Here is a 22492-nt window from a genome sequence, read left to right on the forward strand (position 1 = left end):
GCCGGACATGGCAGTTTGAGCCAGCCTAACCACAGGAACCAACCATGCTGAAATAATAAAATGTTTCTGGATTCAAAGCGAGAGGCAAGGGTAACCAAGGGAGGGCCTGCAACAATAAGGTGTTGAAACAGAGAAAATTCAGCATAGGAACAGAGAAAGGACACATAGAAACAGGGAAAGTTCAGGTCTGTTGCTGAGCAAGAACAATTGAGGGAGTCAATCCGTGACGACACAGATAGATATAGAAGCAGGCTTGTAGCAAATATATACACCTGGACTACAGGGCTTCACTGAGCAATCCATTATTGGGCCCCCTCCCCGTGTTGGAAGTCTGATCTGTTTGTAATAAATTTTCTACACTGTTGCTTAAATCTTCTGGTCCGAGGAGCACCACGAGACATGACCCCAAGAAAAACCTTAGGCTCACCATTCCGGTTATCAACTTTGGGGCTCGGTCCAGGACCCAACCACTCCACATCAAACAGCGAGCCTATGGACCCTATCGCTTCTTTTGATGTTTCCTTTGTAATTTTGGAGGCATTGCTGGGTGCCTGTCAGCCACTTAACCAGGCTGCCATCTCCAGCAGGCATTTTTCTCTTTCACTTTCCAAAAGCGGTCTCCAGCCTTTTCAGCGGTTAAAAGCCATTAGGGCAGCTGCCGCAAAAAAAGTCTCCCATGAAAGGATGAACTGGTTGTTGGACCAGGTTAGAAAGCAATAGGCTTCCCACCAGTTGCAAGACAAAGTCCAACCAACGATTAAATGAGTGCTTGGGTCCTTACCCAGGCTCTGAAGATCAAAGAGGCAAATTCCTTCCTCTGGTTCAAGAATCTCAAATGTCCTTAACGTAAGTAAGGACCTCGCAGAGGTGTCTGGGGGTGAATCCTAAGACATGCAGAGACCTCATAGGGTCTCCAGAATCTATAATAATAAAAGCGTAATATGCAAATCAACTCAACGACTGAACAACAGAACGACTGAACAGCAGAACAACCGTCCAGACGACCTTCCGGACGACCACGCTATGACATCCACTGGCACCAGGCCAGCCAAGGCGGGTGTGATACAGCAGCACTGTGGTGGGTAGCCTGGGCCTCCCTCTGTGGGAACCATCCATCATGGAGCCCCAGCCAGGTGGCAGGGCCTGCTTCTTTGGGGTGATCCATTGCGGGGCTCCCGGACTGTGAGAGGGCACAGGCGGGTCTGAGGGAGCCCCCCACCCCACCCCCCCAGTGCATGAATCTCATGCACCAGGCCTCTAGTACAACTATAATTAAACTCTGACTCATCCAGGGAGTGTACTTAAGAGCTGGTCATTCAGCGCTCTAGGTCCTCACGGCTGTTTTAGACAGCTGGAGAGAGAAACTAAGGCATGTAAAAGGAGGGAAATGACCAGAAGTTTCACTGCCTCTGGGAGTTCCCTCCACAAACAACATACTTGGACCCACTACATACAGCCCAACCCTGGCCTGTTCCCTTCTTAGGATTTCTGTTGCCAGAGATCTGCTCAAACTTTCCTGCCTTTTTCCTCCTCCTGCCCGAGGTTGGGGGTAGAGGGACGCTAAGATCTTCAGATCCTGCCTCAGGCTGGCTGATCTGCCGTTCTTGGTGTCCCTACCACAGATGGACCCAGCCATGCGTGAGCGGAGGATTCCCTCATCCCCTCAATGCCTCCTTAGACCTGACCCCAAGACCTGATTTTGTCCAGCTTCTTGCAGTGGCCTTGTGGGGATCAGAGGGGATTTGGATCTTCCTACCCCTAGTGTTCACACCAGGACATGTGCTGGCGAGCATTTAAAGTAAGATGGGGAGGTAGATCAGGGCATTTTCCATACCTTAGTGCATTAGACCACCAGACAGAATGGAGGAGGACTCCACGGTTTGGGTTTACAACCGTGCTTGAGGCCCTTCAGCACTTTCTACAGTGCTCCCCGGTGGTTCCTAGGACCTCAGAAATGTGAGTACCTGGTAAAAAACTCTAGTCTGGCTACCTTTAAAGGTACAAGCTTCTGGGAAAAACTTAGCTATGTGTGCAGATCAAATTAACTCATTACAGCTTTGATTGCTAGATCACCTTTTATCTTTGTTGCATAAAGTCTGTAAAGTGGATTTGGAGCTGTTATAATGTCTTATGCTTTATTGAGAATGTGCTTGGAAACTAGGTATGTTTAAAATATGTTCATAAGGGTCAGTCTAAGGAATGCTGGTTGTTTGCTTTTCTTGGTTATTGAGGATTGAGGCTCCTAAGAATTATTAGAAATTATGTGATTTTGGTAATAAAAGGCATGGTGCATAGAGATGCATTTTGAAAACTAGTTATTCCTAAAAGTCGTACCAAGGTTTATGAAAATTATAGGAGATTTATAAGGAAAAATGTTAAAAGGAAATCAAAACCAAACCAAACAATATGGGCAATTTACAGCCAGCTTGTAACTAACAAACCATTACCTTCCCCAGCCAAGGACACAGAACAAATGGTTAAAAACAAAAAGCAAAAACAAAACAAAACAAAAAACTCATACAGAAAGGGAGGAGGGAAGGGGAAAGGAAAAAAGGGCTGTTTTACTCCCTAGGCAGAGAGGCTGGCAGTCTCATGGCTTGGCAAGGTAAAGTTGCCAGGTGCTTCTCATGATTTCTGAAAAGACTACAACAAAGTAACAGGGAATCTTAAGAATTAATCTGTACCAGAATATTCAACAGAGCAATTTTAAGACCTGCAGACAGGAGGGTGTATGATGCCTTGGACCCCCACCCAGCCTGCTCTTTGGATTGGCTGGTGGCCCATCTATACTTCATGAGCCAGATGTATAGGTTTACTTACTTTGCTTTTTCAATAAAGATACATACTTTAATTGCTTTAATTGATTGGCTTTTCACAATACAGTCAAGGTCTCGCATATAAATTCACTTATATGAGAAGACAAAATTAAGGTTTTGTGAATTTGTTAAAAGTATTCCTAATTTGGGGGCTTTGTTTTTCAGGTACAAGGAAACAAAAACAATTTGGTAAATTATATATTTTTCTCCCTACCTAATCCCTCCAGATTTTGGCAATCTATAATAAATAAGTCATAGCAATGTGTTTCTTTACATGAATTCAATAAGACCAGTTTCCAATAATAGTTTTATCAACCAAGACTTTGACTGGAGTGTCATGTCTTAGAGAGACATGCCTGGACTCTGAATGTCACCAGACAACTTGAAGCCAATGTGAGCACCTTAGAGAACAGCCTGGTGCCCTGCTTGGTCACGTGATTCATGGCAGTCTTTCCAGGTAAGAAATGAAGGTTGCTTTCCTGAGAGATAGCATGGAAGGACCTCAAGACACCTGTGGAGACTTCAATTCAGGGAATGGACCCCGAATCTGCAGGTATTACAGGCAAGCCTGGTGGCAGAAATAATGTTTCTGGACTCAAAGAGGGAGGCATGGGAAAACAAGGGAGGGCCTGCAGCAACAGGCATACAAGTGCATAGAAACAGAGAAAGTTCAGCATAGGAACAGAGAAACAACACATAGAAACAGGGGAAGTTCAGGTCCGTTGCTGGACAAGAACAATTGAGGAAATCAATTAGGTGACGACATGGAAAGATATAGAAAAAAGCTTGTAGCAAATACATACCCCTGGACTACAAAGCTTTAACAGGCAGCCCATTATGCCCCCTCCCTCCCCTTGAGAGGAGTCTGAATCTGCTTGTAATAAATTTTTCACACTTTGCTTAAATCTTCTGGTCCGAGGAGCTCATTCTTTGGCATCATGAGACATGACCCCGGGAAAAAACCGTGGCTCACCCATTCCAGTTATGAAAAAATCAATAATAAAAATATCTAAAAACAACCCCCCCCAAAAAAAAAAACAAACACAAAACAAAACAAACAAAACCCTACATGGACTAACTGTGGGTCCAGGATATGGTGGTTGCTTTTGTTTGCCTTTGGGAGGTTGGCATTTCCTTATCAACCCACATCCCAGGAGGAGCAGCCCCTGAAGGTTACCTGCCCACCCACCCACACTACAGATGTGTGAGCCAAGACTCCATGGAGGGAAGACAGAGTGAATTGGGAGGTAACACCGAGTTCTGTTTCTTAGAAGCTTCGTTGTACTTCCTGGATTGGATTTTGATATTACCCCATATTCTTACAACTTTCCTTCTTATGATGGTTTGAATGGGTTTTGGTTTTAGTTTTGCTTCACCATGATTAAGGGAGCCAAATGTGCTCTAGATTGGGGTGAAGAGGGCTGGTTACTGAGGCTTTCAGTGTGGGAAGCTGGCAGTCTGGGGAATGCAGTAGAAAAGCAGCGAGCTGAGATTCCACTGGTGGTCCCAGGCCACATGCCTCTGGATCAAGGTGGCCAAACACATCAGAATGTGACTCCTTGGGGTTCTTGAGTAAAGTACAATCTTAGAAACAGCCTCAGATTTATAGGGCAGAGCTGGAAGCAGATGTAGCAGGAAGAGACTTTCTTCCCTCCTTAACCCCTTCACACCCACCCCTACCATGGAGATTTTGGTAAAATTATGCATAAGAGTTCTAGTGTGAGACACGGCCATTATTAGCAAGATGTTAGTCTTGTAGATTCCCTGGTCTTATGAGTAGGAATTAAAGCCTCCCTCTATGTGGCTTGGTAAGAACCTTCCCCTACATGTAGAAAAGATAAGATGGGATCATGTCAGGAAAAACAATAACAGAAAGGGAAGAGGCTCCTAGATGCTCAGGGAAGCAGGGGGCTCTGAATGAGCTAGACACTACAGAGGGACTCCGTGGGAAAGACAAAGTGGTACCCACCACTGTCCAGAGGATATGTGTTTGGGACTCAGAGAATAGATCATGTGACAAAGCCTCATTTACTAAAATCTGTAATATGCTTGCTATGCTCCTAGTGCCTTCTACATATTAACCACACAAGGGTGTTGTTTTCTTACTTAGGAGATGAAGAAATTGGCCATAAACCTTACCTAACTTGCCAATGTTAATAGATAATGACCCATGTACAACTAGTAAGCAGCAGAGCTAAGATCAGAAGAGTGGCCACCTGAATCTACAATTTAGACTTTTCCTATCAACCATGCTGGCTAGTTTACACTAAATGACATAGATCCAAAATACAGACGTAAAAGGATGTGAGATTTAAGTGACTAGTGCAATGTTTCCACTTTTGATATTAATGCAAACATACAAGAACAAACAGCTTATAAAATCATTCTCAAGTGTTTAATTAAAATCCATATAGCATTTAACATGTACAATGTTTAAACTCTTTCAGTGATTCTTACATTTAAAAATCCTTTTGCACAACATTTTGAGGCTAACTTCATGCTATAAATTTACAAATGAACAACACAAAAATACATTTGAAGTCCATTCTATTCAAGTTTAAAACACTTTAATTGCAGATAATGTAAAGATATTAAAAAAACTACAAAATGAGCACAAAAGTCTCTTCCCTTTTGAGTTTTTAATAAAATACTGTTCTTTAGAAGATCTAATGAAAAATTCTAGTTACTTATAAAATAGTTATGTGAGAAAAGAAAGGAATTAAAATATACATGTATGAATTATACTTAATCATATTGTTTAAATGAACAAACTGTGGAACACTTTGATTACACTGCACACTCTTACTCATATATCAAAATATATGAAAACACTCTAGGAAGCAACTGGGTGCAGGCAAAAGAAAATGTAAGGGATGAGAGGCAAAAACCCAAACCAACCAAAACAAAAAACCCTCAAGACAAACAAACCTTTTAACTGTAAGGGGAAGAAAGAAAAGAACTTAAAGCAAACCGTGGACCAAGTTCTCTCATATTATTTCATTAGAAATGGGAAAGGGATTTGACTTCAAGTGACTGAATCATCTATAGGAACTTAACTGTTGGGCCTGGGCAGCATACCAACTGCTGAAACTGTTGGAAAAAATCATGTTTACAGGTAAACACCAAGCTCAAAAAGCTGGGCTATTGTACATAGTTGTTTTAAAAACTGCTGACCAATGAGATAAAACATGGTAGAACTACAATGGAGCTCCAGTTCTATCTTAAGGTAAAAATAAGACAACCATTACGCAAACGTATGATTTACTCATAGAAATAAAACAGATGCTTAAAAAGTAAATGAAATAGACCCTAAAGCTTATCTGCTTCCTTGAGCTAGAAGATATAAAATAATCTGAAAAAGCAGTGATTGGATATGTCTTATTTAACTGGTTTCCCTCTTCCAACCACCTTCTCTCTCCCCCTTCTTCTTGAAACTAAGATAAGTTTGGAAGTATCAGTCTAAAATTAAAGCAAATACCTGATCAGAGAAAAGGAAGTAAACAGCAAAAACCTGCCTCGAGTTCTTCATCTCTCCCTTCAATAGGGGGGAAAAAAGGATCTCTTTATCTTTTTCTCATCAGATGTTTAAGACTTTGGTCTACACGATGTTTAAATCAATTAGTACATTCTTTCTGCCAAATTATAAAGCTCAGGTAATGTCAGAAATTGTGAACAGAAACAATGAAACTGGAAGGATCAATCTTCTAAACCCACTTACTGCACTCAAAAAGAAAGGAAAAGAAACATTCCTGAACAAGAATACTTAGATTTAACTGCTCCAGTTATGTGGAAACATGGGGCGATCTGGGGACCCTTCTTTTCGGCGCCTTCATTGCCCCTGTTCTTGCAGCAAGTCCACAGCAGATCCAACCGTGGAACAGACAGATAACTAAACTTTGAGGTGGTTGAGTCAGCCCACCCAAAAAAGAAAAACTGTTAGTTTCCCAAACTATCAATGGATCCAGTCTCCTTATGATTATCTATATATATATATAAAAGCCTAAGCAATTGAACGACTGGTCGCTATGACATGCACTGACCACCAGGGGGCAGACACTCAACACAGGAGCTGCCCCCTGGTGGTCAGTGTGCTCCCACAGCAGGAGCGCCACTCAGCTGACTGACAGGCGCTAGATGCAGGGCTCATGGCTGGGGAGCTCCACTGCAGTGTGAGCCTCTCCCAATTGGGACTGACTGGGTGTGAGCCAGCAGCAGGTGCAGTGGGGCCAGGATGAGTGGAAGTGGCAGGCAGGAGCAACAGGAGGCATTGGACTGCGGGTTTCGGCCCAATCCCTGCAGGCCACACCGAGGGACCCCACCGGTGCACGAATCTGTGCACCAGGCCTTTAGTCATGAGATAAAACAGCCTACAGGGAGGGTACATCTCCTATGGATGTCGGGCCCACATTTGGAATAAGTCTACACGGGGAGAAGAGTAAAGACTAATGCCTGGCCATTAACTCGTCATTACAGAGCTCCCTTCCATTTTAATCTCTTTAATCTTGACCTTTAGAATAACATGTTTTAAAAAAAGAGAAGAGAAACACGTCTACTGCCTATCCATGTAAAACTGTCAACTTGCTTTGCTCAGATACGGGAATATCCTCACGGGTTCAGTGGCATCATGCTTACTGAAATTTTTCTTGGAGTTTTCAGTTGGTATGCATTCCTTGTTCTGTGATCTAAAAAATCTGTGAGCTATGCACTGTTTATAGAGTGGTCACACAGAAGTGATGAGGGAGGCCATTACTGAATGCTGGAGTTTGTATAGTTACAGAAGGTGAAAAACATTAGACACTTTAAACAGAACATTACTGTCACAATTTAACTTCTTTGTACTGCATTCCCATAATAGATATTTCCTTTTAAAACAAATAGGTTGTGAGGCAATAAGGACAAACGCTGAGAATTATTTGAACGTAATCACTCAAGATTCCACTAGAGATAAAAGAAACACTCCCAACAAGGAACTGCTGGCTGGACACTGCTGTACCTGTGAATCTAGGAAACAAATTAAGATCACAGACTCACATGACCATAACAAAAGACAGATAATGAACATTTACCTCTTATACTAAAGGCACTATTAATATACAAATAACCTATTAACATTTAGAGAAACTCTGAACCCAGCAGTTAAAGGAACTCACTTGGTCAAGGCCAGCACTTTAAACAGAGAGACCACTCTAAGACTCATGGCAGAGTGTCCAATGCACTCAATCAAGTTAGATATAAGAAGCAGCTCCATATAAAAATTGTGGTTCCAACTTTTAAAAAAAGTACGATAACTTACTTCCTTAAAAATATAAACACATCACAAAAACTAAAGGATAAATATATATATAAAAATTCAGGCCCTGAACCACTGATAAATTTTAAAAACTCTAAAAGAATCCTAGAGCCACAGCTTGAACAATACCCCCCACAAGACACGCAAAGACCAAGTGCTGGTGCTGGCCAGTGCAGCATAGAGCTAGGAGCAGGGAGACAATGGAAATAATGCACACCAAAATGGTATTGTGCTTGCAACACATGTGCTTGGATATTAGAACTACAATTTCCTCAGCCAGGGAGCACTAAACGGGGACCAACATGGAGCTCTTACAGCTGTGCAAGTGAGCTCTACAAAATAATAATGCAATATCCTTAATTAACATGATTAATAGCTTCTACTTTATTCTACTGGAAGATTAATTTATAATCATTGTACCCTGTAAATTTTTAAACTTAATTTTATTTGAAATTACAAATGCTGGTTCTTGAATATCTACAAATATGTAATTAGTTGCTTAAATCTAGATTGCTATTTATAATTGTTAGTAATTAAGTGAAATATTCTGATCAGTATTCTAAAGTTGCTTTGGTACAAAATTTGGAATAAAGCAAAACTGGCAGCACCACACAGTGTGATCAGTTCACAGCAGGTCTAAGAGACTCACAAAGACAATAGAAGATACGTTAAAATACATGTACATAAGAGTCAGTCCCCTGACAATTGTTACATCATTAGAAAGAAAAATGAAATTCATATTCAGTAAATTATACTTGGGGCCCAATTTTCATGCTCCGTTTAATTATCCCTCAATGACATGTAAAAATGTTTATTATTATTGCAATATGATGTCTAATTCATAGTTCAGGACAAGGCCAGTAGTCAGAGTGGTCCATTTTAATGCTTAGTCTGCTAGTATTATTTTCATACAAGCTTTAATTTAGTCTTTTAAAAAATAGCTTTATTGAGGTATAATTAACGTAAAGCAAACTGCACATATTTAAGATGCACAATTTGATATATAGTCTTTTAAACAGCATGAAAAGTGCCCCACAACTTAAGTTAAAATTTTTCAATTGAAACATATTATCTTAAAATAGCACATTCTAATTTTTTTATGACACACAGATATGGATTGGGTGAAAAGAAATTAATTTAACTTCAAGTACCACATTTATTCAGAAGGTTTAGAAATGCCAAAATTGACAGCCAGTTTTCTTGATTTTTTTCTTGAAGAGCTGGGTGCTAACTTATGGTGAGATATACTATGGCCTTGAGAGGCAGCTTCAACTTGAAAGGAAGATGCAGGCTGAGTAATCTGAGAGGACTTGAAGGGAGCTGATGAACTCTCCTGTGGAATCACTTTGGGGACATCGGAAGACCCTGGCTGGCTAGTCTGAAGTGGGGTGGCTTGAAAACTCTGGGCCTCCTTATTCTCAACGTTCTTTTTGTTTGCAACCCTTTTTTTAGTAACCTTTAGGGAATAAAGACATCATCGATTAACAATGTAGGCTAAAAAAAACTAGTCTCAGAAAATACCATAAACCATGCTGGTAATATTTGTCGATCACTGCTGACTTGTGACTTCCAATTATAAATTTCCAAATGAGACTTTAGAAATTAAAGGAATTTATAGTTATGAATAAAATATCTAAAAATTCTTCGTACCTTAAATATAAAGAAATTTTATATTCCTGAATTTAAATCACTTTGTACTAGAAAAGGATATCATTACTTGCTGCAATTATTATTATTTATTAGAATACTAGTGGCCCAGTACACAAAAATTTGTGCACTCGGGGGGTCCCTCAGCCCGGCCTGCACCCTCTCGCAGTCTGGGACCCCTCAGGGGATGTCCACCTGCTGGCCAGCACAAACGGGGACATAGCATCAAGTCCCCCTGCGCCAGAAGACCCAGAGTCAAGTCCCCACCCACTTGCATGTGCCCCCTGGACGCAGCATTCAGCCTCATGGAGGGGCTGACAGGCCCGGACACTGCAGCGGTGGCGGCGGCAGAGCAGCGAGGCTAGATCGGCCCGCCGGAGTGGTGACAAGCCTGGACACTTCAGTGGCGGGGCTGAGGGGACTGGGCGCCGCCATCTGTGTGATGGAGTGATGGTTAATTTGCATATTACTCTTTTATTAGATAGGATAAACTCAGACAGCAGGGACCAGGTCAGACTGGTACCACTGGTCACTATCTCAGCACCCAGACCAGTACTGGGCTTCTAGTTGGCAGTGATAGGCAATTATTGAATAATACACTATTCTATTATCAGTCATCTTTGAGCATTGAGAAATTCTCTTAAAACATAACAATTCTATTTTCAGGTCTCACCTGTAGAGGTATGAATTGATTGTGCACACCACCTGCCATTCCCCCAGCCATGGGCATGGCCCCGGAATATGAAGTATGATGAAAGGGCTTTCCAGAAACTGGCACTGGTGCTCCCCATGGCACTGAGCCAAAGAGATGAGATGATGAAGGCATTATATTAGCTGTTAAAAATCACAGAAAATTTATATTTTAGTAAAATGGTCTTAACAAAGCCCTGAAATGTAAGACTTCCTTGTGCTATGCTTCTTGGCTTTTTTCACTTTGGCAAAGAGGCATACACTTAACTTTAATCTTGCTTACAACATTCAACCTCAGAAGCCCCTTTTAGGACTATGAACAATTTACATAAGTCAGCTTATCATTATGCTGTCTAGCCTACAATGGCCAAGAACAACATATACTGATGTGAGCTTTAGGAATATTTGTAGCACTATTTTAAAAATAATAATAGGGTTATTGAAACTGTCCCTTGGGGGACAAAAGCCAGGGCACAAAGAGAGAAATCTTAAGGATCTCACCTGCCCCCAAGGCTAAGTGGCTTCCATAGTGTTCCCAGCCTACAAAAAACCCCCCAAAGCCCAAGTGTTCAAATGTGATCATTTTTATGACATGTAGAATCTTTCTTTTCCCTATTCTAATATTTTTAATTCAAGAATTTTTAAAAATGTACATCTTCCCTGGCTGGTGTGGCTCAGTTGGTTGAGCATGTTCTGTGCACTGAAAGGTTCCTGGTATAATTCCAGGTCAGGGCCCATGCCCGGGTTGCTTGCTCAATCCCCATTAGGGGGGTTGCAGGAGGCAGCCAACTGATGTTCCACTTTCACATCTATGTTTCTCTTTCTCTCTCCCTCTCCCCCCCCTCTCCTTTCCCTTCTCTCTTTAAAAAAAAATTAAAAAGAATTTATATTTTGTTTCTTATTAAAAGTACATTGAACCAGGAGTTTCCAAACCTGATTTAAGGTTGTATACTGAATCACCTCAGGAGCTTGTTAAGTACGGATTCCTGGGCAAAGTTTCACACTTAATAAACCAGAGTCAGAGAGGTCCAGGAATCTGTACTGTTAACAAGCTCCACAGGTGATTCTTACTAGTATGTAGGTAGTATCAGTGCAGCATGTGGGCACCACTGTATTACACAGCACATTGCCAATGAAGAAGATATATACTGGTTCAAACTTCCTTTTCAGAGAGATAAAGGCAGTTAGAACTGTAACATAGTATAACTTAAGTAAAATTAAGCCCCTTAAGAAATTTTTGTATTAGGAGAATCATAATACAGTGTTATGAATTATACATGCACAAATTCTGATGACAAAAACTAAAAACATTGAGAAAATTAGGTCTTGATAATATCTATAAGCAACTTTGGTAGCAGTTGTGATGTTAAGATGATTCAGTTTGGCTATACAGAAAAATCAGATGAAACTAATTCTGCCTTAGGATTCAATGCTCAACTGCTTTCTAGCTTTGACCCTTTGCTAAACAGTAAAATACCATTCTGATTCTTGATCTTTCTTTTCAAAAAAAAAATTTTTGTTGCCCTAACTGGTTTGGCTCAGTGGATAGAGCGTCGGCCTGCAGACTGAAGGGTCCCAGGTTCGATTCCGGTCAAGGGCATGTACCTCAGTTGCGGGCACATCCCCAGTAGGGGGTGTGCAGGAGGCAGCTGGTCGATGTTTCTCTCTCATCGATGTTTCTAACTCTCTATCTCTCTCCCTTCCTCTCTGTGAAAAATCAGTAAGATATATTTAAAAAAATTTTTTTTGTTAATCCTTACCCAAGGATATTTTTTACATTGATTTTTAGAGAGAGTAGATGGAAGAGAGGGATGGAGGGAAGGAGGAAAGGAGAAACATTGATATGAGAGAGATGCATTGATTGGTTGCACTCTTGAGGATCAAACCTGCAACCCAGGCACATGCCGTTGACCAGGAATCGAATCTGTGACCATGCAGTGCACTGGCAAACACTCTAACTACTGAGCAAGACTGGCTAGGGCCTGATTGTTGTTGTTAATCCTCAACTGAGGATATTTTTTCCATTGATTTTTATAGAGAGTGAAAATGAGGGAGGAGGAAAGAGAGAAAGGGGGAGGGAGAGGGAGAGAGAGATATTAATGTGAGACACATCACTTGGTTGCCTCCTGCATGCACCCCAACTGAACCTGGGGAATGAACCTGCAACCCAGATATGTGCCCTTGACTGGGAATTGAACCTGTGACTCTTCGGTGAGTGGGCCAATGCTCTAACCGAAGCATTGAGCCACACCAACCAAGGCCAGGGCCTAATTCTTGATCTTTTAAATGTATTTCCCCCTCCTCTCTGACCTCTTCAGACTATCTATTACTTGTATTTTGAATTTCAAGGCAATCTGTATCTCTTTTCATTCACTGTGCTAAGTGTTTGGTGGCTCTTTCAGTTTAGAGATGCATGTCCTTCAGTCCAAAAAGCTTTCTTATCTATTTCTTTGATACTTTTCCTCCTTCCCATCTCTGGTCTCTTTTTCTGGAACTCTAATTAGATGGGTGTTGGATCCATGCACTGTCCCTTCTTTCTTATTTTCCACCTTTTGTCCTGTTCTTCTTCCTGAGATTTCCATGGCTTTGCTGGGGCTTTATCTACTGAAAAAATCAACTCAATATTTGATTCTTGTTCTCCAATTATTCTTTTTTTCATACTTTCTTATTTTTTTGGTTGCAATATTGTTATTTCCTACATTATCTCTGTTTCCAGGTCATTTTCCTTTTTCTTTGTTTTGGATTCTCTTTTAATTTTAGAGATTCTCTTTTCCTAAAATGTTCAGGATCTCCCAGTTTATTCATAGGAAAGCACAAGACCCAGCAATGATTAGAAGCAGCATCTGTGTGGGAGGGCTACAGGACTCAAGGATTCTCTCAAGGATGCCTGGGTGGTAAGCCAGCCTTTTGGTTGTTGGGACAACCTCCAAATGTCAGTAGGTCTTTTCTTTGGTGTTCAATGAATTTCTCAAAAGAACCATCCTCCAACTAACTTCCTATCTGGGCTATGGCTGGCTACAGAGGGAAAACAGGATGGGGAAATGAAATTTACTTTAATCTCAGTTTTCATTCTCCACTCTGACCTGGTGTTCCCACATATCTAGGGAGCCCTCCGGAGAACATACCTCCAGTCTTTTGTCTAAAGAGGCACTGCCTGGCTGTGTGGAGAAGGGGCTTAGAGAGGGTCCCATCACTCCATACAGACTCTAAACCCATACCACTCTTCTTAGTCCAGACCTCATCTGACGCTGTGGCAGAGTCTGACACTTCCAAGGTCTGAATCTCTTGGGAATTCTAAAAGACAATCTGCTTATCAGCTCATTTGTATCCTCTTCTATAGACACTTTAGTTTGTAGCCTAACTCTACTATATGCTATACTATGCTGGTTACTACTCCTTTAATTGCTTTTCTCATTACAAACTCTTTTCAAATCTCTAATTTGCTGATATTTTTTTCTCTCATCTCTTTGTCCTAATACTTTTAAAATAATTTATTTTTTAGTTCAAAGGAGTTTAGGCAAAAAAAGATAACTTGTTTAATCAGCATTATTCACATTTCTAATGTTTTAGTGAGGATTAGATATGTAGAACTCCTGGAATAATACTTGGCATATAGTAGACTCAGAAAAGTAATTTTCTAAATGTGAAACAAATAAGTTATTGGTCTTAAAATGGTAATGATTAGGATATGAAGAAGCCAACTGTCATTAGGGAAAAAAGGGTGACAAAAGAAATGCTAATGAACTTAAGATTTAGAATCATAAAATTGTAAAATATTAGTCTCAAAGAGATCCTAGGTGCATCTAGTATAAATAAGAAAATGGAGTCCCAAAGAAGTTCCATCCTTTTTTCAAAGTCATTAATGAAAGAGCCTGGACAAAGAGTCCTGAGTCCCCAGGGATCTTTCCAGGCCCTAGCACACTAGGAAGTCACCACTGGCTACTTGAAGCTACCTGCTCGATAACTCAGGCATCACATTTGGAGGAGGAAGAGAATTATGAGAGAATATTAAGAAACACACAGTGAGCTTAAAAATTCCTCTACTTTCCATTTCCCTCATCATGAAGGACAGTGTCTTTCACATCCACAGCTTCAAAGTCTGACCTATTTTTACTCCCTTCATCTCTATTTTCTCCCAAAGGTTTTTAATGTCTACCTTAAACCAAAATTCATGTTGGCAGCTTCTGGGGAATATGGAGCTACCCAAAACAAAATGCTGTCCTATTCTAGCCACACTAGAGGCTGTAGGAGGGAAATGACATTTCCAAATGAATCTGTAGGCTCTGGTTTCAGGCTAACTTTTCACAATTCCTTCTTCTATTCCCTAGACAGTTATATAAAACTAGAGGCCTGGTGCATGAAAATTCGTGCACTTGGAGGGGGATCTCTCAGCCCAGACTGCACGCTCTCACAATCCAGGACCCCTTGGGTAGGGTCCAGTCCCATAGCAGCATGGCTCTGGTTCCCCGGGCCTGCGGGCTGGCGGGGAGGGACCAAGAGACCAGTCTGATTGCAGCATGTCTCTGGTTCCCCAGAGCCTACGGGTGGGGGAAGGGACCAAGAGGCCAGTCTGATGGCAGCATGGCTCCATTCCCACAGCTCCATCCTGCCACCATGCTGCAGGCAGCTGGGACCCAGGACTGATTGCCGCCTGGCGTGGCTGGGACCCAGAACTGACTCCTGCCCGGCATGGCCGGGACCCAGGACTGACTCCCATCGTGCCGACCGGGACCCTAGCCTGCTGTTCGGTCGGCCATCTGATCGTTTATGTCGTGACGGACCCTGGCTCTTTATATATTAGGATTTTTATTTAAAACTAGAGGCCCAGTGCACAAAAATTTGTGCACTCGGGGGTAGGGGGTCCCTCAGCCCGGCCTGTGCCCTCTCGCAGTCTGGGACCCCTCGGGGGTGACCACTTGCTGGCTTAGGCCTGCTCCCCAGGGGATTGGGCCTAAGATGGCAATCAGACATCCCTCTGGCAGCCTGGAAGCCCTTGGGGGATGCCCACTTGCCAGTAGGGAGCAGACCTAAGCTGCAGTCAAACATCCTTAGCGCTGCTGGCAGCCACCGCTGTACTGGCAGCCATCAGCCTGGCTTGTGGCTGAGCAGAGCTCCCCATGTGGGAGCAACCTGACCACCAGAGGGCAGCTCCTGCATTGAGCATCTGCCCCCTGGTGGTCAGTGTGTGTCATAGTGACCAGTCATTCCCAGTCTTTCTGCTGTTAGGGTCAGTTTGCATATTACCCTTTTACTATATAGGATAGAGGCCTGGTGCACGGGTGGAGGCCGGCTGGTTTGCCCTGAAGGGTGTCCCGGATCAGGGTGGGGGTCCCGCTTGGGTGCCTGGCCAGCCTTGGTGAGGGGCTGATGGCTGTTTGCAGCTGGTCACACCCCCTTCAGAGTGAGGGTCCCCACTGGGGTGCCTGGCCAGTCTGGGTGAGGGGCTGAGGGCCGTTTTCAGGCTGGCGGGCGACTGAAGCTCCCATTCTCTCCTTTTTTTCTTTTATTCTGGGATTTATTTACCTTCTATGGCTGTCACTGGAGCTGAGAGCCAGCTTTAGCTCTGAGGCCGGCTCCAGCTTGAGTCCTCGGCTGCTGAAAGCAGGAGTCTAGGGTTTGTTTGGGTTCTATAATTGCAACATTGTTTCGGTCCTGCTCGCTCCAGCTCTGATGGCTGAAAGCAGGTATCTCGGTTTTGTTTAGCTTCTATAATTGCTACATTGTTTCTTAGAGTGCAAGCTCAGAGCCCAGCAGCGGCAGGTGGGGAACCTTGGCTTCCTCCATCACTGGAGCAAGCAAGCCTCCTGTTGGCTTCAGCTGCCTGGCTGCCGGCCGCCATCTTGGTTGGCAGTTAATTTGCATATCACCCTGATTAGCCAAATGGAAGCTTGTCAGAGGTACGGTTAATTACCATGTTTGTCTATTATTAGATAGGATGATGCATTTTTAAAAATATATATTTTATTGATTTTTTACAGAGAGGAAGAGAGAGGGATAGAGAGTTAGAAACATCGATGAGAGAGAAACATCGATCAGCTGCTTCCTGCACACCTCCTACTGGGGATGTGCCCGCAACCAAGGTACATGCCCTTGACCAGAATCGAACTCAGTCTGCAGGCCGACGCTCTATCCACTGAGCCAAACCAGTCAGGGCTAAAATGATGCATCTTGAAAGAACTTTTTAAATATAGTAACTGCAAATATTATCTTACCAGTAGGTTGGGGAAAAACTGGAGGAATGGTTCCAGGTGGTACAGCAGGAGGATAATTTGCAAATATCGGTGGAGGCAAAGGGAAATTCATTCCTAAGGAGCCCTATGGAAGTATTTGAAAGTTGTAAGACAGTGCAATAATAACAGCTCTAGTAATTAATTCAAACTTAGTAGAGAAGTCGTGAACAGTTCTCACCAACTGTTGTAGAGCAAAAAGTGCAGCTTTGTCCTTGGCTTCTTCTTCAGAATGGCACTGTGGCCCATGCACCAGCAAGCCATTAGGTAATTTCACCTGGCAAACTATCATTGTCTGAAAAAGAGAATGTGAAATGTCTATGAAAGTCTGGCTAGGAAACCAACATCTTCCCTCAAAGCTTAGTTTAAACAAGTAGAATAATTTTAACATTCTGTTAAAAAAAAAATTCAAGAATTCAAAAGAGGACTATTTAAATTTTGCATTAGGCCCAGCCAGCGTGGCTCAGTGATTGAATGTTGACCTATGAAACAGAAGGTTATGGTTTGATTCCCAGTCAGGGCACATGCCTGGGTTGCAGGATTGATCCCCAGTGTGGGGTGTGCAGGAGGAAGCTGATCAATGATTCTCTCTCATCACTGATGTTTCTATTTCGCTCTCCCTTTCCCCTCCTCTCTGAAATCAATAAAAATATATTTTTAAAAAAATGTTGCATTAGCATGCAAAAACTTTAGAATTATTACCTTATCTTTCAATGTTTACAAAATAAAATGCCTTCTAAGCTAGCTGAAGGGTCGAGCATCCTAATGCAAATGAAAGCCAGCAAAACTGTTTTCTTTATACCAAGGCCTGGGAAACTAGGACTTATACTTGTATCTGTAAGTAAGGTTTCACTGGAACACAGCTGTGTCCATTCTTTTATGTAAACTCTATGGCTGTTTTATACTGTACCTGCACAGTTGAGTAGTTGTGATAGAGAGCACATGGCCTGCAAAGCCTGAAATATTTACTATCTGGACCTTTAGAGAAAAAAATTTGCTGGCCCCTGCATTACACCATCCTCCAAACAGCAGATATTTAGCCAATATGAATTAATTACCCAAATCTAAAAGATTCAGAGGTTTTATAGTTTTATATTCACATTTAAATTATAACTCTTTACATTATACTTCTTTATTTTACAAAAGGGATTCTTTCTTTTAAATTGTACTTTTTCAAAAGGTAGCAGAGTTTAACTTTGCTTTCTGTTTTAGGCAATAATGTATCAAGAACTCAGATGTAAAAAAGATAAAACATACTTTCTTGTAGCTAGTGGTCCTCAAGATGCAGTCTGGGGACCCTGAGGGTCCCTGAGACACCTTCCAGGTGTTGTTGAAGTCACAACTATTTTCATAATAGTATTAAGATGTTATTTGCCTTTTGACTCTCATTTTCCCACAAGTATACAGAAGACAAAAGGTTCATTGATATAGTTTCAGATTCTACATTGCAACTAACTTTCAAGAAAACACTACCTTTTACTGTAGTACCAAATATCCACAGTTATATGAAAAGGCTATTAAAATCTCCACCCCCCTGAAAAGATTTGTTTTTATTGATTTCAGAGAGGGAAGAAGGGAGGGGGGGGAGAGAGAGAGAGAGAGAGAGGAGAGAAAAACATTGAGGGGGAATATAAGACAACTGGGGGGCTAGAAATCTGAATTTGTGCCAGTAACCAGTATTCTGATGCACATTCTCGCTAGTATAATTAAGCCCCATTCTTATCGTTAATGCTTGTCTAGCCTTGCAGAACCTGCTTCCCGGAATACTTCCATTGTACAGAGGCCATAAACCATGAACCATACATAACCCCTGGAGGGAGTTGGCCGTGCTGGCGCCAGTCAGGCCTGGCCTTTGGGTGTATTCTCACTTCCCCTATTCCAACCCACGGGGGGCTGCAAAGCCAGCAAAACGTCTGGAAGCCTGGTCCATATTTGGGAAACAAAGCAACTCAGGGGATAAAAGGGAAAGCTCCCCCTACATTCAAACACTCAGGCTTTGGAGACTGACTCCCCTGAGTCACCGCACTAGTGCATCCGCAAATAAGGGTTTTTTCCTGAATCTTCCGAGTGCCCATTGTGTGTTTTCCAGTCGCCTGGTAATTTCTGCAACAACATCAATGATGAGAATCATTGACTGGCTACCTCCTGCACACCCCCTATTGGGGATTGAGCCTGCAACCTGGGCATGTGCCCTGACTGGGAATCGAACCTTGGCACTGCTTGCCCTCCTCCCCCAGTTCATGGGTTGATGCTCAACCACTGAACCACACTGGCTCCATTTTTCAACTATCTACGTGAGGACAGGTTTACTTGATTGATTTCAACCAAAACAATGTATCACAAGAGATTGAAAGTAAGAAGATAGGAGAATCTAGCTTCTTCTATTAAGCTAGACATGGAAAAGGTTTGCAAAAATGTAAAGCAAGGCCATTTACTACATTTTTTAAAAAACATATTTTTAAATAAATATTTAAAAACCTTTTAGTTTTAATTTCTAGTACAGTAAATATGGATATAATACAAATAAAAAAATTTCTTTGAGGTCCACTCCCAAAAGTGGGGAGTTTCTAAGATCAGAAAGTTTGAACTAAGATTCTTTAGACCAGAGGTGGGGAATGTTTGGCCTGTTGGCTGTATAAGGCCTAAGAAATCATTTGGTCTGACCCAGCCTAGGCATTACGGTGAGTTAATTTAAAAAAATGTCTTTTTTAGCCAAATACTTTCAGTCAATTTATTTAAACTCAGTGTTAAAGAACATATTTAAATGGAACAGTAGTATACTATACCTGTGGTGTTCTAAGAAAGGAGAAATCTGGTTGTGGCATTCCAATAAGGGAACAAGTTTTTGAGAGTTCAGTTACTGGTGTGGACACAGGAGGGATCTGGCTTGAAGCAGGCCAGCACACATTGTCTATAGACCGAACATGATGGTATTCACTAGCACTTTGAGGCTTGTTCACATAAGATGCTACCAAAAAAGAGAACAGGACATATCTGTATTAAGTGATATCTCAAATTAGGCAATTACTGCAAGGTTTCATAGAATAAGAGCAAAAAATTGTTCAAAGGTGAAAAGGGGAATCTCCCATGAAGCAAATTTAAGAACTATTCAGTATTGCCTAAAATTATTAAGAATTCAGTAAAGATTTTTTAGGTGATTGTAACTGATTAATGATATATGATTAAAATAGAAATTTTAAAATACAATTTTAGTAGCTGACAGCCAAAAATGAACATCTTGGTAGATTAATGACTATCTATATATAGAAAAGCCTAAGCGACCATTCGACCAGTAGCTATGACGCGCACTGACCACCAGGGGGCAGACGCTCAATGCACAGGCATGGAAACAAGGAACAGATTGATGAATCTCAGAGGGAAGGGGGAGGGTGGAAAGAAATTAATCAAAGATCTTATATGCATACTAGAGGCCCAGTGCACGGATTTGTGCATAGGTGGGGTCCCTAAGCCTGGCCTGCGGGGATCGGGCCGAAACTGGCTCTCTGACATTCCCCGAGGGGTCCCGGATTGCGAGAGGGCACAGGCCACGCCGAGGGACCCCACCGGTGTACGAATCCGTGCATGGAGCCTCTCCTATAGTTATGTTTCAGGCAAAATTTAAACAAGCAAATAGCTCTCTTGAGCTGATTTACAATTAATTCTTAAGTTTTGAGGCTTTTGCTTTAGTTTTCTCAGAAATTCATCTTACACTCTAAGATACAATAGGTGAACGTTTTTGTTGCTTCAAATGATGCTTGTTAGAATTATTTTTTCTGAAATTGTTTAAAAAGTTTTATATAGAAAATAATTTTAAAATTCTAAAAGTTCACATTCTTTATGATCAATAAACTCGCTAATAGAACAAGAGCATATCCCAGTGAAGAATGAATCTAAACCTCTTTCTATCTTAGACTAAAAAAAGGTTAAGTGGCTTGCCCAAAGCCACTGATGGTGTTAGTTATGCAACATAGCCTGGATTCTGAGCTCTTGACTCTCAGGTATATGATTTTTTTCACTACTGAAACAATGAAAAAGTTACTTGTTTTTGGCAGTGGGACCATCTTTATCTAATTTTGCTTTAAATTTGTATTTTGGTCTATTTCAAGAGCATGTCTGTCACTATCCTATCTAATAAAAGAGAAACATGGTAATTAGCCGTACATCCACTACTCTTCCCATTGGCTAATCAGCATATCCTTATGCAAATTAACTGCCAGCCAAGATGGCGGCCGGCAGCCATGCACTGAAGCGAACAGGGAGGCTTGCTTGCTCCAGTGACTGCGGACTCCAACGTTCCCCGCCTGACTTGCCGGCCTCTCAGCTGCAACTCTAAGCAACTATGTTGCAAATATAGAAGCTAAACAAAACCCCAGAAACCTGCGTTAGTCAGCCAGGCTTCAGCGAGCCAGACTACAACATTGTATCAAATACAGAAGGTAAACAGCCGAGGCCTCAGAGCTAAAGCTGGCCCAGAATAAAAAAAAAAAAAAAAGAAAAAAAGGAGCGGTTGGGAGCTTCAGTCACCCGCCAGCCTGAAAACAGCCCTCAGCTCCTCACCCAGGCTGGCCAGGCACCCAGTGGGGACCCCCACCCTGATCCAGGACACCTTCAGGGTAAACCAGCTGGCCCCCACCTGTGCACCAGGCCTCTATTCTATATAGTAAAAGGGTAATATGCCTCCTGGCACCTGGATCAGTGGAGCCGAGAGGCCTCCCAGCACTGGGATCAGCGTGACAGGGGGCAGCGCCCAAACCCCCTGATTGCCCTGTGGCTCTGTGTGTGACAGGGGGTGGGGCCACAACCTCCCTATCCGTCCTGCTCTGTTCGTGACAGGGGAAGGTGCCCCAACCCCCTGATCAGTCCTGCTCTGTGCCTGATAGAGGGAAGCTCCCCAAACCCCTGATCGGCCCTGCTCTGTGGGTGATAGAGGGGAGCGCCCCAACCCCCCCCCATGGGCCCTGCTCTGTGTGTGACGGGGTAGAGCCATAACCTCCCCATCGGCCCTGCCCTGAGTGTGACAGTGGGGGCGCCCCAACCCCCTGATCCGCCCTGCTCTGTGCGTGAGAGGGGGGAGCTCCTCAACCCCCTGATTGGCTTTGCTCTGTGTGTGACAGGGTACAGAGCCCCAACCCCTCTGATGGGCCCTGCTCTGTGCATGACAGGGGATGGTGCCCCAACTCCCCTATTGGCCCTACTCTGTGAGTGACAGGGGGGAGCTCCTCAACCCCCTGATTGGCCCTGCTCTGTGCATGACAGGGTACAGAGCCCCAACCTCCCTGATAGGGCCTGCTCTGTGAGTGACAGGAGACAGCGCCCCAACCCACTGATTGGCCCTGCTCCTGTGCATGACAGGGGGTGGCGCCGCAACCTCCCCATCAACCCTGCCTTGAGTGTGAAAGAGAGCAGTGCCCAAACCCCCCCACTCCACCATCCGCCCTGCTCTTAGCCCTACCAAAGACCTGCAACTAGGATTTGGGCCTGCCCCTCTGCCCCCCGGGATGGGGCCTAGGCCAGCAGGGAGTTTATCTCTTGAGGTATTCCATATTTCTAGAGGCAAAAGTAAAGCTGAAGGGACCCCCCTCTCTCCCTCGAAGTGGCAAAATTTTGTGCCACCGGGCCGTTGGAGAAATATATAAAAAACTCTCTTAACCGAGACATGCTAAACAACCTGAGGAAAAAAGGTACAAATAAATGGAAGGGTTTTCTTGTTCTCGGAATGTAAAACGAATCTGAAAGGAAAACATTTCCATTTCAATTTGTGTATGAGCGTTCGGGTCGAAAATACAAAAAATTGTTTTCCGCTTAAATCGGAAACCCTGATG

At 42.8% G+C, this 22492-nt stretch overlaps 1 protein-coding gene across 5 annotated transcripts in view; it reads right to left on the reverse strand.

The window, feature by feature from the left end:
- Positions 1-8361: 8361 nt before the first annotated feature.
- The window catches only part of XRN1 (5'-3' exoribonuclease 1), a 203556-nt gene continuing 189425 nt past the window's right edge, over positions 8362-22492 (reverse strand). For 3 of the 5 annotated variants that reach the window (XM_014453186.2, XM_023751452.1, XM_014453187.2), the window contains 5 exons: positions 19457-19638; positions 16852-16965; positions 16656-16758; positions 10427-10587; positions 8362-9562 (listed from right to left, as the gene is read on the reverse strand). In XM_014453186.2, coding sequence (XP_014308672.1) covers positions 9263-9562; positions 10427-10587; positions 16656-16758; positions 16852-16965; positions 19457-19638 — 860 coding nt within the window. In that variant the 3' untranslated portion in view covers positions 8362-9262. The remainder of the gene's footprint in view (positions 9563-10426; positions 10588-16655; positions 16759-16851; positions 16966-19456; positions 19639-22492) is intronic. The other 2 variants (XM_023751453.1, XM_006085764.3) reach the window with 2 other exon arrangements.

This window comes from Myotis lucifugus, unplaced genomic scaffold (assembly GCF_000147115.1).
Source record: "Myotis lucifugus unplaced genomic scaffold, Myoluc2.0 scaffold_21, whole genome shotgun sequence".
Lineage (NCBI taxonomy): Eukaryota > Metazoa > Chordata > Mammalia > Chiroptera > Vespertilionidae > Myotis > Myotis lucifugus.